The 18,129-nt window shown below is 39.3% G+C and overlaps 1 protein-coding gene across 1 annotated transcript in view; it reads right to left on the reverse strand.

The window, feature by feature from the left end:
* Adamts20 (ADAM metallopeptidase with thrombospondin type 1 motif 20) overlaps nucleotides 1-18,129 on the reverse strand; it is a 115,457-nt gene that overhangs the window by 20,978 nt on the left and 76,350 nt on the right. The window contains exon 29 of the mRNA XM_021216448.2: nucleotides 756-923. Within this exon, the coding sequence (XP_021072107.1) occupies nucleotides 756-923 (168 nt within the window). The remainder of the gene's footprint in view (nucleotides 1-755; nucleotides 924-18,129) is intronic.

An 18,129-nucleotide genomic window follows, 5' to 3' on the forward strand; every position in this document is an offset into this window, starting at 1 on the left:
GGGGGGGGGGAGGGTTTTGAGACAGGGTTTCTCTGTATAACCCTGGCTGTCCTGGAACTTACTTTGTAGACCAGGCTGGCCTCAAACTCAGAAATCCGCCTGCCTCTGTCTCCCGAGAGCTAAGATTAAAGGTGTGCGTCACCATGCCCGGCTTGTATTGTGTCTTCTTAACCCATCCAAAGCTACCTTGATCTCTCACTACACTTGTTCTGTCTCTAGTTGAAATTCTGCATGCAATTTACTAGTTGTCTGTCCAGGATGTAGTCTTAACTCAAATCCAAGATTCTGAGATGCAAACAAAGCCATTACAGTGGATACAGTGCGTTGTTGGTAAACTAGATAATATTAGAACCCTTGAGTCTCTCATTATTAACCTAGTCTCTGTGAATTTATAACCTCAAAAAAATGAAGTCACTGAATTATTTTACCAAATAGATAACACTGTATGGTGCAGAAAATGCTACAATAAAAGACACCTTGAAGAAATAAAATTTTCAAAACTACTACAAACAGCTACTGAGCTTTGGATGTTAAAATGTGTAAATACAGATATCTAGAGATGATAGATGATTAGATAGATAGATAGAAAGATAGATAGATAGATAGATAGATACATACATACATAGATACATAGATACATAGATAGATAGATAGATACATAGATAGATAGATAGACAGACAGACAGACAGACAGACAGACAGACAGACAGACAGATGGTAGAGATGGCAGGTGATGGTTTTAAATTGCCACATACCTCCTTCCATCTATTGGCTTTCCATGAAGGACATCTTCCCGATCTGCAAGCTTTGTGAGTTCGAGGTTTATGCAAATGACTGCAATATTTTTCTTCTAATTTCCTTTGGAATTGATCAATACAAAGAACCTCCCGGTACTTTATACCTTTACCACAAGAAGCTGAGCACTAGAAAAATATAGGAACACACTTAATGTATTTTTATTAACTTATCTTTAAGAAACATAAAATGAAGCAAGCAAAAACACCATTGCTTTGACATTCTTGTTACACATGGTCTGGTATGTGCAGTTTGTGAGTATTTGAAATTTGCCAGTTTGCTCTGAACTCTGAACTTTTAACTGGTCCTGACAATATAAAATTGCTATTCCTTCTTTGTCTTAAATGTACTAGGCATAAGCTCTGATGCGTAAAGACTTAGATTTTCTAAGGTTAAAGACTGCCTTCAACTAATTGTATGTAACATCTAAACCTGTATTCAGGTTGGTACATAGAGTCACCATCTTATATATATGTATTATCATATTTTTATAGCAAAATAGATATTTCTCAGTAAAAACAAAACAAAGCAAAATCCTCATGGTCACTCAGTATAGTAAGCTAATAGAGTTGGTTTCCTTTTTAAATCCTTTTGTGCCTGTATTCTGTACCACTGTGTCAGGAATATCTCTGTGGAGCCTTCGAATATAGACATCAAATTGCTTGAAAATATAATTGTGAGAGGCCGGTGCCGTGTAGTAGACAGGTTGGCTTTGGCATGGTGTACTATTACTTTTGTATAAATTTCTCCCATTCTACAAACTCCTGATAGAGATCAACTCAAGAGAAAGAGTATGAAGTCTCCAACATCTCCTACGTGGACCATACCCACATGGGTTCTTACAAACTATTAGATTCTTCTTCTACCGTTCTTCTTCCTGGGTTCTCGGCGAGGACACTGATAACTTCAGCGTGATAGATAGACCGTGGGAAAGCCAAGCAAGGAAGACATGAATCCCAGACAACTCTAATCTACACTGATGGGAAAGGTGAGTCTCCCCCTCACCAGACCTCTCCTGAACTTATCCAGTCAAAAGTCTTTTAAAAAATGAGTTGAGATTGGATTCATTTAGAAATAGGTACTATATTATGAGGATATTAGATAGTATATTATATATATATGCATATATACACATACACACATATGTATTATATGCACATGTATAAATGTATAAATATATACATACATAAATTATAGAGGCTGGAGGAATAACTCAGCAATTAAGAGTGCTTCCTGGCCAGGCGTGGTGGCGCACGCCTTTAATCCCAGCACTCGGGAGGCAGAGGCAGGCGGATCTCTGAGTTCGAGACCAGCCTGGTCTACAAAGTGAGTTCCAGGACAGCCAGAGCTACACAGAGAAACCCCGTCTCGAAAGAAAAAAAAAAAAAAGAGTGCTTCCTGTTTGATCATGAGGATGAGAACTTGAATCCTAGCATCCACATAACAAGCTGTACCTCCTGCTTCCGGAAACCAGCATTCTCCCTAGCCTCTGCTCAAGTGTTCACACCCATGTGTTCATGCATGTGACTGTGTATGTGTGTCTATGTGCATGCATGTCTTTACGTGTATATGTGTACTCAAGTGTAATACATATAAATTAAAGTCATGTGACGAAGTCTCAAGAGAATCATTGTTTGTTCACAGAGAACATATATTTGTTTGCTGCGTTGACCATGTGTATCCATACATATAGCTATTCTTGGGAATTCCTAAAGTTCTTTTTAACAGTGCTAAGACCTCAAGAAATAAAAAGCAAACTTACAGAATATTACAGGTATTTTCAAGAAGGACTAATTCATTTATGAAACAATTTCAACTGGGGAAAAGAGAATGAAATTGAGATTTTAGTTTAGAATGCAGCGCTGTCTCTACATGGAACGTAAACTTACATGTGGTGAACCAAAAGTCACTCTTCAGAAAACAGAACAGTTTCCTATTACTGTTCAACTTTTTTCCTTCTACCTTATTTTAATTAACTAGAGTTATCTTGACCTGGTTAGCTTAATCCAAACTCTGTTTTAAACATACTAAAAGGGAAAACTAAGGTTATAAACAGATTTCATAAGAAAAAATTTTATTCTATAAAAGTAAAATCAGTAAACATAATTTCAAGTGTATTTCTTAACTGCTCAAGGAATGACAGCACCACTTTTTTTTTTTTGCCTCTAGCTTGTTTTGCTTTATGAAAGATACACCCAGTTCTAATCAAGATTCTTTTCAAACCTGGTATTATACAACTTGTCATCATATTTTTTTTCAGTTCATTTTATGTTACTTTTTTTTTGTCTCAATATATGTCTGTTCACCACATGTGTGTGGTGCCTGCAGAGACTAGAAGTAGATACTGGATTCCCTGAGACTAGAGTTGTAGATGGCTGTGAACTGCCATGGAAATTGAAAGAGCAGCCAGGCACCAAACTACTGAGCCATCTCTCCAACCTCATTATTGTGACAATTGGACCACAATAACATTCCCCCCATTTTAATGTTAAACAATGCCCAGTATTTTCTTTCTTAGACTAACCAATCTTCTCTTAAGGCCTTTAATTTGTACACACACACACCCTTAAGATTTAAAAACTACAAAACCAAAGATTCGCAAAGTAATTTATGCTTTGGATGGACTTTAACTAAAACCCTTTCTCTTGAGCTCTGAATGAATACAGATCGGTTTTCCCCAAGTTCTAAGGAAGAGTAACTGCAGTATTTTATCGCGGCTGATGAATGCCATGTGGGAATTCCTCTAAAGTAAAAAGAGAGCATGCTATACACAGAATTATGTTTTCCTTGGAAAGAGACAGCATCAGTGTAAACAATAGTGAAATGGTGCTCTCTTCCTTCTCCCAAAACACCCTATATTCTGAGCTGTGGAGACGACACAAAGCAGTTCGTTTCATAGGAAAGCCCCTAACAGGAATTGTTTCCTCTGGTGTTACAGGGATATCTGCTTTTTTTTCCCTCTCACATTTTTAAGAATTGACATTTTATTCCCTTGGAATTTTATTAATAACACACAGCCCTTTCTTGAATTCTTGCCACTGACACTTTTCTTAAAAGTCACCTTTATCTCCTATATTGATAATCTTGAAACTGTTTCGAAGCTTGCGTATTACTTTACAAGACAATGACTTCCACAGTGACTTCCATGTCTCCGACATGCTTTGGCTACAGCTACCACCCTCTTCTCCAGTCAACCTCTTCCCTGTCTCAATTCTCTTCCTCTTGTCTAGTGGCCACAGATGTTTCATAACCACAAGGACACTAAGCAGCGACAATGAATAAGCATTGGGGTATTTGTAGAGAGAATCGCTCATCAGCAACTCCTGTCAATAAAGAATCCTCTGGCCAATGAACTGAGGTAGAAATAGGAGGCGGGACACTGGCCGGAAGAGAGGATTCTGGGAAATAGTGAATGGCCTGGAGAGGGATGTAAACCAGCTGGTGGCTGAACTCAGAACAAAGTGAAGAGGAGATTCATCCCGGACTAGGACGCATGAAGCTGAGGAGAGGTTACTAACCACGTGGAAGACATAGAATAGTTGAATGGGTTAAATAAGTTACGAGCTAGGCCAAAACGTGTGGCCTTGGCATTTAATACATTAGTCTCAGGGTTATGTTTCCAGGAGCAAGAGAGAAAAAAACAGATTTGTGTTTTACGGGTATTCATGGTCAGTGATGCTTACAAATGAGGTGAATGGAGGTGTCTATTAAAAACAGGACATTTGAAGGAAGTATACACTTTACAAGCGATAAAATGGAGACTCTCTGGGCTTCTATTCCAAGAGAACTCAGTCTACAATGCTAAGATTAACTCTAGAATAGGAAAAATCTTTTTCTTTTCTTTTTTTCTTCTTCTTACAGACTACTTGTATGGAATTATAGAATAAAAATGTTATTTCAGGTATAGATGATAGGGAAAAAAAATCAGTGATTTAACTGTAGAGATTTTTGACCAGCTCTAGAAACATAAGTACCAAACAATTCCAATGAGGAAATGGAGGTAGTCTTGATCTCACACACTGGAGCCTTTGCTTCTTCAGATGTTCATAAGCTTTTCAATTCAGAACTTTATCCTTTTCTGACAGTGGGAAGCGTACACTGGGAGAATTAGTATGCAAGCTAGCTAGTACCAACTAAACAGCCTGACATCACATCTATTGTCTTCTAACTCTCTGCTATGTGACCTGCCCTGTACAGACCTTCCTGTTTATGTGACATCAGTAAAATAACATCTATGTAAGGGCAAAGGGGATCTTTTTTTCTTTACTAGAAAAAAATGATTAGACAATAATAAATCTAAGAACATTTATATACTATGGAAATTGTGAAGACATATGACTGAGTAAAATGCCAGAGAGTACTACAGAACAGCACACATTTTATGTGAAGCAGGCTTAGGGATGTTTCTTAAGACAGCAAATAGAGTGGGGTAAAGGACAAAGAGGTCAGTGAATGAGACAGTGTATAATGACGTTTACTAGAAAGGACTATGCCCACCCCATGTCACGATGCCTGAACACACGAACTCCTTCCTCACCAAAGCCATGGCGCTCTCAACTCTGTCTGTGGATCAATACTGAGGGTAAACACTGCCTTTCTAAGTGTCATCTTTCTAAAAACTGCTTCATATTCTTTCTGTAATAACAGACATTTCTCATCAGCTAATCTGTGAGTGTCTTTAACTCAGAGTACGTGGGCTTTGGGGTCCCTTCATCACCTCCTGTTTCTCATTTGCTATACTCAACATGCCCGTACTGTCTATTCTCTGTCTCTTATTCTCTTATGGATAATAAAGCAAACCAAGAACAGACAGACTGAAGAGAAGCATGGAAAATAGAGAGAACCCAGAATAACTTGCTCCCAATCAATGTGTCACAAAGAGTGGAAGAGATAATTGCTATAGGCCAGGAGAGAGAGTGTGCAACCACTCCCTCATGCGCCTCTGACATGGCACCAAATCCACTGGGGACACCTAACTGGTTTGAGATGGCACATTCCAAATTCATTGGTTGCTTACATATGCTGCTGCATGCTTAATTCCTCTGAACTGAATACCCCCCCCACACACAGATACACACACACACACACACACACACACACACACAGACATACACACACACACACACACACACACACTCACACACACCAGGGATGGATGAGATGCTGAGACCAGGGAGATGAAAAAGTTACAAGTCTCCAGAAGTCTGTCTCCCAGGTTACATACACAATGAACAATTCCTGGGGACAGAAGCCTGGCAGAGCAGCCTGAAGCTTGTGCAAGGAGCTGTGGGACTGCAGCCTTAGTAAGTAGTCACTGTGTTAGTGACAGGGCTGCCTTTGAGTCACTGGCTGACGACTCTGGGGTTTGCTGGAATGTCTTCATTAGTGTGCAGCTTGTGCTGTATCTGGGGTGAACAGACATTTGTTCATGACGCCTCCCCCAAAGCCAGGCATCAACAAATTAGTCATCATTTTATTTTAGTCCTTGGAGATTCTGTAGCTAGTTATCTGTGGAAAATGTGATCTGGTCTGCAGATTAGAAGATAAATCAAAATTAAAACTATAAAAATTGCAATCACGTATTTCATTTGCTTTAGGATCGTCCTCTCTATGACTAAACATGCATCCACATGCAAATGCTTATGTAGTTATTTTTTTTAATTGGGATATATTTTTCTACATTTGTCATGTAAATTTTATTTATACTTCTCTAAGAGTAAATATTAAAGCTAATATATAACTGATGGAATGTAAGTTAGTATAATCATTATGAAAACAGTATGAAGTCCCTCCGGAAAGTAAAACCGGCGTTACTTCGAGGCTCAGCTGTAGCACTGCTGGCTGTGCACCTGAAGGCAATGAAGTTACCACAGAAAAGAGAGACCTGCACAGCCACATCATAGAGTGAGCTAGGCGACCATCAGCTGAGGAGCAGATAAAGAAAGCCCGCTCCATGTGCACAGTGCCTACGGTGGCCAGCCACTGAGAGGAACATGGCTTGGCAGTTTTAAAAATATGAATGCAACTAGAGCTGATCTTGTGGGTGAAATTAACAGGGACAAAAGGACAAGTGTCCCATGCTCGCCCCACCTGAAACAACCACAAGAACCCCACCTGATTGCCTGAAAGTGAAAACAGAAAAGGACCGGATGGAGAGAAAGGGCTCGGAGCTGAAGGAACTCTGGGAGATGGGTGGGGCAGGGGAGTGGCCAGAGCAGGGTTTGCCATTAAGAGACATCACAGTGAAAATCCTGTTTGTTCATTGGTACAAACTTGGAATGATTAAATATTTATTACGAAAAGTAAAAAGTACATGAAAAAGAAAACAAATATTCAACACATGATATTAAACAAGTGGTATTGGACACCAGATGGAAGACAGACTCTGGCATCGACATTAAATCTTTTGAGGATTTTAAATTAAAAACATTTTTTCATTGTGTAAATTCTTTTTCTTAATTAAAAACTTCCTGGATGAATTCTCTATGTGTGTGCGTGTATCTCTCTCTCTCTCTCTCTCTCTCTCTCTCTCTCTCTCTCTCTATATATATATATATATATATATATATATATATATCAGACAAATGCTTCTACAATTGAATGTCTTTGTTATAAGTCAAAGAAGAAAGGAATTAAGACAGCACAGTAATATAGCTGTTTAGAACAAGAAAACAGATAAAATATTCACGTGAAGACCATCTCCTGGGACGTGGCCTGCTACTATGCTGTCCCTTCATTTAGCAGTGGTGTCATTCACATCGTTTCTGGAATAGTGCCAATGACACTTTGAAAGTTTAACGGAGTTTGAAGTTTTCCTGTGACAGATATCTTGTTTGACTCTGCGGCCCTGACAGCGTTTGGTTGTGAAAAATATCTACTGCTAAAATACTTTATTCTCTTGCATTGCACCTAATCACTTAAGTTTCTTAGCTTTAGACAGTTAAGATTTTTAAAATCAGATTAATCTGCAAAGTGTTTGTTTCCCAAACCAAAGAGCAAAAAATAAATCCCACCCAACAAATATACTCAGCACATTTCCTTCCGTTGAGGTTGCTGTGCCAATTATAAGTTTTAAATTTCTTTCATGCTCTAAATTTTATTTTTGACTGTGGGTACATACATCTTCATATACACATAATAGATTTACAGTTCTAACTTGGGAAATGCACTATGAGTGGTTGCATATGTAATTAAAACATCTGATTCAAGAGGAATACTTAACGATAACTTACTGCCATATACTTGGCATGACTAAGTAATTCTACAAAGTTCAAAGGTCGCTACTCTATCCGGTTTCAAATATAAAACGTGAAGCAAAGTTAGACTAATTTATCCAGTGTCTCTTGTAGAAATACTCAACACACAGTGCTAGTTGGTGCACACAAGTATTAGAGAAGCAGAGTGGAAAACCGTTGTGACATGTTAAGAAATGTCTCAAGCACTGCATTGACTTTCTTCAGTAGGAGCTGATGAAGTCATTTCAAACTTGTAAAGAAAGACGCTGTCCTCCCACTATAACCCTGGAGGTCCTGTCACTGGAAGAATCAAGGCAGGAAGCTGGAGCCAGGAGCTGAAGCAGAGACTGTGGGGAATTACTGAGCTACTCACTTTCTTACATAAGGTTCACCTGCCACGGAAGGCACCACCCACAAAGGACTGGGCCCTCACACACCAGCTAGTCAAGAAAATGCCCTCACAGGCCAATCTCCAATTCAGCTTTCCTCCTCCAGGTGACTATAAGTTTGTGTCAAAGTGATGTCTCATTCCTGGGGTAAAAATCCACCAGTACAGATGTTATTGAACTCATCTCTATTTTGCTAAAAAGCAGTACTGAATGTAATTCTAATTAAAAATTCAAGCATAAGTACTTTATTATTATTATTATTATTATTATTATTATTATTATTATTAAAACAGGGTCTTACTATGTAGCCATGGCTGGCTTGGAACTTGCTAAATAGATCATGATGGTCTTAAACTCACAGACTCTACCTGCCTCAACTTTGTAAGCACTGGGGTCAAAGAGTTGAGGCATATTACTTGGATGAAAGCGTTGTTTGCAGCAAAAAGTACTCAGGATCTCCTGCCGTTATTCTAAGGCTTGTAATTTACTTTAATCTCTGTATCTGAAAGTACTTTTTTATTTGTTTCTGCTACAAAATAATAAGGATTATTTTAGACTTCTTAGTAATATCTGTTTGCAAGTGAGACTGATCTAGATTTCCTGTCTGGAGTTTAAAACTCATCCGGGGACTTCAATCTTTACTTATTTTAAGAAAACAAAACTGTGGCTATTATGAGACTAGTGGAAATATTGCCCAAGTTTTAATAATTCTTTCAGTGGTATTGCTGTGAGGTCATTTTTCCCCCCTGATGCCTTTATAAATCACAGCAAACCAGGGGACAGTTTTTCCAAGAAGGTATGATACTCTCTGTTATAAAGACCCCACTCATATGCTATCTGGGAGTCCACAGCCAGAACTATGAGCATCTTCCTTCCTGGATGGTCATACTGAAATCTGTTCAGTGTGGGGAGACCACATACACACACACACACACACACACACACACACACACACACACACACACACTTTTAAGGGATTACTAGAATAACACTAACAACATTCTTAAAACCAAGCCCAGCAAAATAGCAGGATTGACCAACCCCATTTCTACCATTGCTTTGTGAGCTGCTTTGGGAATCGATAGAGTGGCCAAATGATTTGCTTTTAAGGAAGGTTAAAAAGGTCCCAAATGGACTGCGCATCAAGAGTTCTTAGATGAGAAACGAATGGGTGCTCATTATATATGTGTTCTGGGCAAGGGGAGGTCAGAGCTGGGCTTAGAGAAAAGTCAGACACTATACAAATTAATGTCTACTTAGCACGTGCACCAAAAGTGGCAATAGAAGGGCTTTAGGAATTAAAATTCTTTTTTTTGTTTGTTTTTTGTTTTTTGAGACAGGGTTTCTCTGTATAGTCCAGGCTGTCCTGGAACTCACTCTGTAGACCAGGCTGGCCTCGAACTCAGAAATCCGCCTGCCTCTGCCTCCCAAGTGCTGGGATTAAAGGTGTGCGCCACAGGAATTAAATTTCTATGTCAGCTCATTTAAGCCTATTTTAAATAATTACCGTAAGCATGTAGAATGAGTTATTTTTTGTTAAAATTTAAGATTTTTTTTTCAAGTTCTAATACCAAGTAGTGATGGATTGAATAATAAAAACACATGGGACAGGGAATTAGACACTTGGGTTTTATAATCACTGTCAGTTATTGGGCAACCCAGGGCTAGATGTTTATTGTGGCTTGAATGTAGAATGTTCCCCAGAAGCTCCTGTGTTTGAATACTTGGTTCCCCACTGCAGCCACTGTTCGGAAGTCATGGGACCTTTGGCAGTGGAGTCTGTCTGGATAAAGAGAGTAACTCAGATAGGTGTTGAGGGTTTGTAGCCCAGCCTCACATCCCGTCTGCAGTCTACTCCCCAACTGCCAATGAAAGGTGACCAGCCCCCTCTGCCTGTCTGCCTTTCCCACCATGATAGACTGGTCCTTCTAGAACCAAGAGCCAAGCCACACCCATTATTAAGTAGTTTGGTCAGATGTCACATTGTAGCAATATGTAAAGTAACTATCAGTGCTTCAGGTTTACCAGTTCTCTGTTTTCTCTTAATGACACAAGCTGCAAGGCTTGCACTGGTGGCTAGCCATGCTGCACTGGTGGCTAGCCATGCTACACTGGTGGGCAACCACACTGCACTGCTGGTTAGCCATGCTGCAGTATTACATGTGAAGGAATCATCTACAGTGTTTGACACATTAGTGTAAATGCACATTACATCAACTGCTCCCACCTATCTTTCTTCCTTCCTTCCTTCTTTCCTTCCTTCCTTTTCTTTTCTTTTCTTTTCTTTTCTTTTCTTTTCTTTTCTTTTCTTTTCTTTTCTTTTCTTTTCTTTTCCAAATCCTGAGGATCATAAAGACTCTCACATTGGTTTGTGAGCCCACACGGTTGGAACTCGGCAATTCTGGGTTCAACAGTCAGAACAGGAGGTAAGTATGCCAGGGGACTCTAAATATCTGTGTCAGTCTCCTGAGGAAAACCATTTACCCAAACACTGAAAAAAAAAAAAACTTGCTTTAGCTATACACTAAATTATTTTTAAAGTAGGTATGAGGTAAAGAAAGAGGAATATATTTTTGCAAAAGATATTTTTGTAAATAAAAGTCTGTTTGAAAAAGGATTTAGTTAAAAGTGTTTGACTTCATCTGTGGCTGTTGTTGTTGTTGTTGTTGCTGGGGGTCCTGCTCGGTAGCCCAGACCGGCATCCAGCTTATAACTGTCTCTCTGTTAGCATCTGTTGTGATAGCATTAAAGGCATGAGTCGCCACGTCCAGCCTCACTATACCTGTCCATTTCTTTCCTCCTTTTGATTTGTTCAACCCCCAAAGTCAAAGTGAATAATATAGGAAGTATTTGCTGAAATATAAATAGAATGAGCACCAATGAGAAATGAGACCCCTTGTTCCTGCAGAGCCTGTGAACTAACTCACTTCCTGCGAATGCTGCCCTGTAAATTAGAAGTGCAGCCTAGCTCTTCGCTCATCTGAGTAAGAATAAAACAACATGTTCTCATGAGCTCAGGGATATTTATCTGTGAGTCAACACTGTTAGTCATAACATACTCATAAGATATTATTTTCTGTATTTTGTTACCACAGCTTTAAAATGGAAAGCTTTCATCTGTCCATAGGAAACATAAACACTTCAACCAAATTTCTCAGAATATATACATACATCCCTTCAGCCCAGATATACTATTGTGAATGTTCTATTTTAGTAAAAAGAAAATTCAGCATGGTGGTTTAGCATGTTCTTTTAAAGACAGGATCTTATATAGTATACATCCCGAATACTGAGATTATAGATATGTGCCACCATACCCAGCTTTTAAGCTTTTTAAGACACATTTTACTATGTCAGCTCTACACAGATTACACACATCATTCAATAGCGTATCTATTTTATCTGAATGGAGAGGCACACGATTGTTAGCCCTGCAAAAAACAACAGAGGGAAGATAGCTCCATGTAATTGGTCTTTTCAAGATCTCTGCTGTACTGACTTCTAGGGCCCTGCAGGTCAGTGGAGATGAGAATCTACCCTTGGTGACAGTGCCCATGTTTATAAAATAGTGCTGGGATGATCAGGACCCTAAATAAAGCTACATGCAGGATGCTGAGAAATTCCTGGAAGTGTGGAGAAAAGCCTGGAGAAACCCTTTGATTAGCAAATGAGTAGTCATTTTGAAAATGAAGGAGGCATGACCCTCTTTGACTCTTACCATCTCTTGAAAACATATCCAGTTTCATAATATCATCTACACAATATAATCATCACATTTTTAGTTCTTGTACTACAGTAATGACACCCACCAGTTACAAATAATAACATCAGGTGCCTACTGATTTTATGTACTATATTTGAGGCTGTATGTTATGGGTAAAATATGCTCTAACAGAACCAGCAAGTTTTCCTGAACATACTTATTCCCTAACAAAAATGACAGGCTAGAAAGAAGGTCCTTTCACTACAGTCAGATCTTTTTCTGATAAGTGTAATGGTTATAACAAATCGGCAATCCGCCCACTTGTTACTGGGTTTAAGCACAAGGTTATTTAAGTTTGAAAGATCATTCAGAGTATTTCATACTATTAGTAAATATTCCACCCAGTATTTTTCTCAGAAATAATTTGATAGTCACATTTAAATCTCTCAAGTCTGTGAGAATTAACATTTTAGATTGGTTTCACCATTTTCCTGTATATCGAACTTTCTTGATCACTTTTACGGAATTTGTGTTGGTTGTAGCTAGCTTTTCTTGAGTTTGAATGGGTTCTAGCTTTCAAAAGTACAATTCTTTGTTGAATGGTAGTTTAGCGTTTAGATCATATGTCAAGGCTAATTATCTGGCAATAGCTGTCAGGACTAAAAGTCCATTTTTCCTCCCTCAGTCCTTGAGGAATCTTTGTATCTCAACCCCCACCACCCAGAACTCTTCCATCTGTGCACATATGGCTATGTGTGCAGGGACAATCACTTCCGTGTTCCTTCTGTCTTCCTATTTTTTACCCATTACAAGATAAACTGTTCTATAACCTAATCCAGTTGTACTTTATCTCTATTTCTTGTTGTGTGTCATATTAAGTAATTGCTATGTAAACATAGACAAATACTTGGTAGATATTTGCTATCTCTGAAAAAGCACGGTATGCAAAATAGCTATCTGCCCCCCCCCCCCAATTAAAACGGCAGGATAAAGTAATATATTTCTTGCCCCAGGCTTTGCTGTTCTGTGTCCATTCTAATCCCCTCAGAGTCCCCTGCCTGTCCACTATGAGCAGCACCTTCTCCTCCCTCAGCACTCTCCCTCAAAAGCTGGGGCTGGGGACAAAAGGACCAGACAATAAGGTGGCAATCTTCAACGTACAGCCAATGTGGTGGTACCAATCAAGACGAAAGTGACTGCTATGATTAAGGTGAAACAAAAGAACCGATGGCCAATGTTCAATTTCAAGATAGCCGAAGGGCCTCAGAAGACTTGTCATCTAAGGAGGTGTCACACAAAGTAGACACAGCAACACAGTAACGGTATTGAGAAAATGCAAATTTAAAATGCGAATAAACGCCACACAGGTAGAATTACTAAAATTTAGAAGTCTGATACTTTCATGTGTTGACAAGGATGTGGAGGCTGTAGGAACTTCACTGCCACTATAGAAAAGTGGTAGCATTTATTAAGACAGGGTATGTGCATAAGCCAAGACCCTGTCATTAATGTCTTGGCTACATAGACAACAGATATTAATGTCCATGTCACCATGACATTTGTGAGAAGTGATCATATGCCATTATTTAAATCCACAAGTAATAAAAGCCTCAATGCTTGTTATCTGTAGTACATCCATATGGATCTTACCTGCTTATTTATAAAGGTCATACAGCTGGGTGTTCACAGAGGAGATCCTAGACTGTTATGAAATCTGAAATTATGTGTAGCGTGTTCACAGTGCACATATAATATCATGATTCTCACAAGTGATTTAAATTTCATTTATCTAAAGTGACAAACCAGGCCAGCTGATTGGCTGTAGCTGATGTAAGTCAAATGGTAGCTGTTGGCGTTACAGTGGCTTTGGAGACACAGGGAGAATTCCTGGGGGTGGGTGCTGGCTGTACAGTTGTATTTAGTTTGGAAAATATTGTATGAATTGAGAATTTGATAAGTGCTATATTTCCACAAATGGCAAAAGAAACTAAATTTAGTCTAGATGAATTCCCCTCATATATTAGCGTGTCACTCAGTTCAGAGGCTCTTGTCTGAGGTTCCTTTGGTACTGTAGCTGGCCTTTTCTACAGGATGTAGGTTTCCATCTCCAGACGGAAAGATTACAAATGATAATATGTGAAACATAACATTGTGAACTACTGTGAGCCCTTGTGTATGGCTTCATTCTGTCTGCAAAACTCTAGTAAGATGTTGCCTTCCTTCCAGGAAAGTGAGATCTTAGAAATGTTAGCTTGTAAAGGTTATTCTATAAATGATGACTAGTGCTTGGATCCGGGTCTTCTGCTAGCATAGTGCTTACTCTAATGCAGAAGAGCCAGAACAGACTTCCCATATTTCAGAAGGCTGAAGAGTAACAATACATCTTCAAATTCCTAGTAGAAAATGAAAGTTCACGTGTCTCTTGGTAAAGTCAAGATTACAAAATATTGCCTGGGCTACCCATGGAGTGTGCACATTACCACTTCTAAAATTGGTTTCCCCCTCATCCATCAACTTATTTCTCCTTCAGATCCTCGTTTCTTTTATCCTAGAGTTAGCCATTATAGCTTACTTCTCCTGGCGATGAAGCTCTTGACAAGATGTTGGCGTATATGTGTTTCTTACAGTTTCCAGTAGCTGCTCTACTTGTAAATAAAGAACAGCCCTTCCATCCCCCCTCTCCTGCCTCTCCCGCCTCTCTCCTCTCCTGACACATTGAGTACCGTGCTGTGTGAGTTATGCAGAAATACCTGGTAAGTTCCTGGAAGTCCCTAAGTCACCACCCTCCTGCAGTGTGCCATCTTTCAATTCACTTATGAGAATTACTCAGTATTTTTCCCAAACCAAAGGTCTCATTTCCATTCCAAAAATTCAATATTCCCCATATCTATAGAATTTTAGATTTTAGAAATCTCTTATGTCTGTTACATTTGATTCTCCTTCATGCAATGTGAACTCACTATTCCAGCCTTCTGCCTGCTACTTGGCTCTCACAGAGCAATCTCACAAATTGGGTGTGACCACAAACAAGTAAATGGGCTACCTTTTCTCTGTGTGCCTTTTGTTCAGATGGTCTCTGGCCACTCACATCAAGGTTGAGACCCAGGCCTGCTCCTGCAAAAGTCCCGTCACATTCTCCAATTTATTACTTCCTTTTCTTCCTTCTTTTACTTATATATGTTAACCGTGTTAATTTCCCATGGACAAAGGATCCTTTGAAGACACAATTGTCTTCATTTTCAGTTTTCTACAATCCTAATCAGACCTAATACAAATGAGCTGTCAGTCATCTCGAATGGCCATTTTGGCTGACGGGTTGCTGGCAGTTTCTATCCACCATGCCCTTTGTAACTATTTCTCAAGCCACTGGGGGTTTTTTGGGTCACAACTGCAAAAACAGCAAAAGTTCAAGGAAGTAAAAGCCAGTTCTGACTAGAAAGTTAGTCAGTTTTCTAGAGGATCATTTCCCAGCTCAGTTAATGACTTGTGCAAATTCCCATCATCTTCTGATCAATTGTATAATCACACAAATACACACAAATCCTATGCTATATGTTTGAATAATTAAAGGTCATATTACAGAAGAGTATATGGGTCCGACTAGATCTAAGAATAAATTAGTGTATGCTAATTTAATTATAAATTAAGCAAATTCTTACTTTAGCACAATATCAGGTGTGGGACAGTGCAGGAAAGCAGTTAATAAGCTAACAATGTCTATGAAAACAAATCATACACTTCCAGTGTTTTTTATTAATTATTTGTCTGTTAGTCTTTGCCTAATAGGTCTGTGCACCATGTACATGCAGTACCTATGGAGGCCAGAAGAGAGCATTTGGTTCTCTGGAACTGGATTTAAAGATGGTTATGAGCAACCATGTAGGTGCTGGAAATTGAACATGGATTCTCAGATATAGCAATCAGTGTTCTAAGTGCTGAGCCATCTTCCCTAGCCCCTCGGGTGTTTATTGTCTTGTGGAGATAACATCTTGCTATATCTAGACCTTGAACTGCAGTCTCCCTTGTCAGCCTCCTTACACAGGGATCCACAGGCATACACACCGAGCCCTGCCAGACCATTTCTTTTTTGACCAGCCATCCACACAGCTGCCTGTAATCCCAGATCTTGAGAAGGGGAGGCAGAAGTCTCACGGCACTGAGAGATTGGAGCCAGCCTGTCTCAAACAATGCCCAATGCCCGAATTAACGATAATAGTAGTTTCTCTCTTGACCCCAGGGGATAAAGATTTAGAGATGTTACTAAACATTTTGATCAGACAAGTATCTGACTGTCTAAGGCAAAGCCATTGAAAATTATAACTCAGAAAATCAAAAGCCTTTGTAAGAGCAGTAAAGACTACCTTTTTGTTCATACAGCGCACATCTGGTTTTATGTGAATGTGGACACACACACACACACACACACACACACACACACACACACACTATAGTCCATGGTGAAGGTCAGAAAACAGCTTACAGCCTGTCCTCATCTCCCACTAGGTGCCTTTCCTGTTCACAGTGTGTGCAGGACTACCCTGCTGGCAAACCTTCAGGGACTGCCCATTTCCTTCTCCCATCTCATCGGAGTGCTGGCATTATAGGCACTTACTGCTGTGTCTAGCCTTATTTACATGGGTTTGGGGAATCCAAATTCAAGCCCAGAGATAGCTCTCCAACACCAAAATACTGTTTTAAGAAGTTCTACTCCCATTTTTTATTTTAAATCCAAAAATAAGAATGTAACCTTTACGGTTTGGGCTATGTATGTACATGGCACACAGCACCCATGATAACACCTGCTTCCCCAGCAGAAGAGGGCAGCACTGTCCCCAATGCTTTGTGTATCCAGGGAGGTTCTGAGGCTCACCCCTGTTCACTGACGACCCCTCGGCTGACACACGTATGACTTCATGGTCCTTCTCTGTGCTGAGAAGATGCCCTGAAGTCCTGTCCCACACTCTTCTGCTTCCTTGAACTTTTAGCACAAGGAAGGTGTGCGCTGTGTGTCTACACTCCTGGAGAGAAATGGGCTCACGGAGTGAACTACCGACTTTCATTAGAGAAACAATTGCGTTCTACATTTGCTAATAAGTTAAGGACTACAGGTGAGCTACCTCAAGCCTGTCATTGGCGATAAGGAAGAGCCTGAGCAGTTGGTGGCAGAAAGCAGTTGCTTTAGGAAACCTCCCACAAACATTTCAAAATGTTTGAAAATATCTGTGTTAGGTTATTTTGCCAAGTATCCTAAGAACTTCGAAGCCAAATTTTATAATCTGTTTAAATGATTTAAGTGGTTTCCAGTTCTTTCAAAGTTAAAGACCTTATAGTTCCAAAGGTAGGTATTTGTTAAGTAGAAAGATTTGACTCCAAAATGTTTAAAGAAATTAGAGGTGCCATTTAAAGCAAATTTGTAAAATGGTCGCTACCCTTGATTTTAAACCAATTTCCACTAAATTACAAGAGCACCCATAGCTGAGCCTTGCTACTTTGAGGGATTTCTGCCAGTAAATCTTTCAACCTTTAGAAATGATTAAAATCATATTTTAGATACATCATATACTCTGGCCAGCCTTCTGGGGTTGAGCTAAATTTTCAACACTCATAAAAATATTCTAACGCTTTTTAACAATTAAATTGTTAAAAAATTATTTGATGACAGAAAATTTTCTTACCTCCATAAAATAAGTTACATTTAATACTATTCACAGACATTTTTAAAATTCATGTTCGTATTTCTTTTATAAAGACACACAATAATATAAAGAGACAGTGTAGAAAAACATGGGAAGACACAATGAAAACATGTTAAGAGAAATAGATGTGATCAAGTCATTACTAATCAACTGCCTAGAAACTGTCAAGCCATAGATGTAAAAATGTTAATGTCTGATGCTTGGAGTCACATAGAAGCCAGAATGTGGTGGTTTTCTCCAGCTACTGAAAGCTGACAGGCCACACGCAGTGTCTGTAACACCAGGAACATCCCTCTATAGCTTCTACAAGC

Source organism: Mus pahari, chromosome 17 (assembly GCF_900095145.1).
Source record: "Mus pahari chromosome 17, PAHARI_EIJ_v1.1, whole genome shotgun sequence".
Classification (NCBI taxonomy): domain Eukaryota; kingdom Metazoa; phylum Chordata; class Mammalia; order Rodentia; family Muridae; genus Mus; species Mus pahari.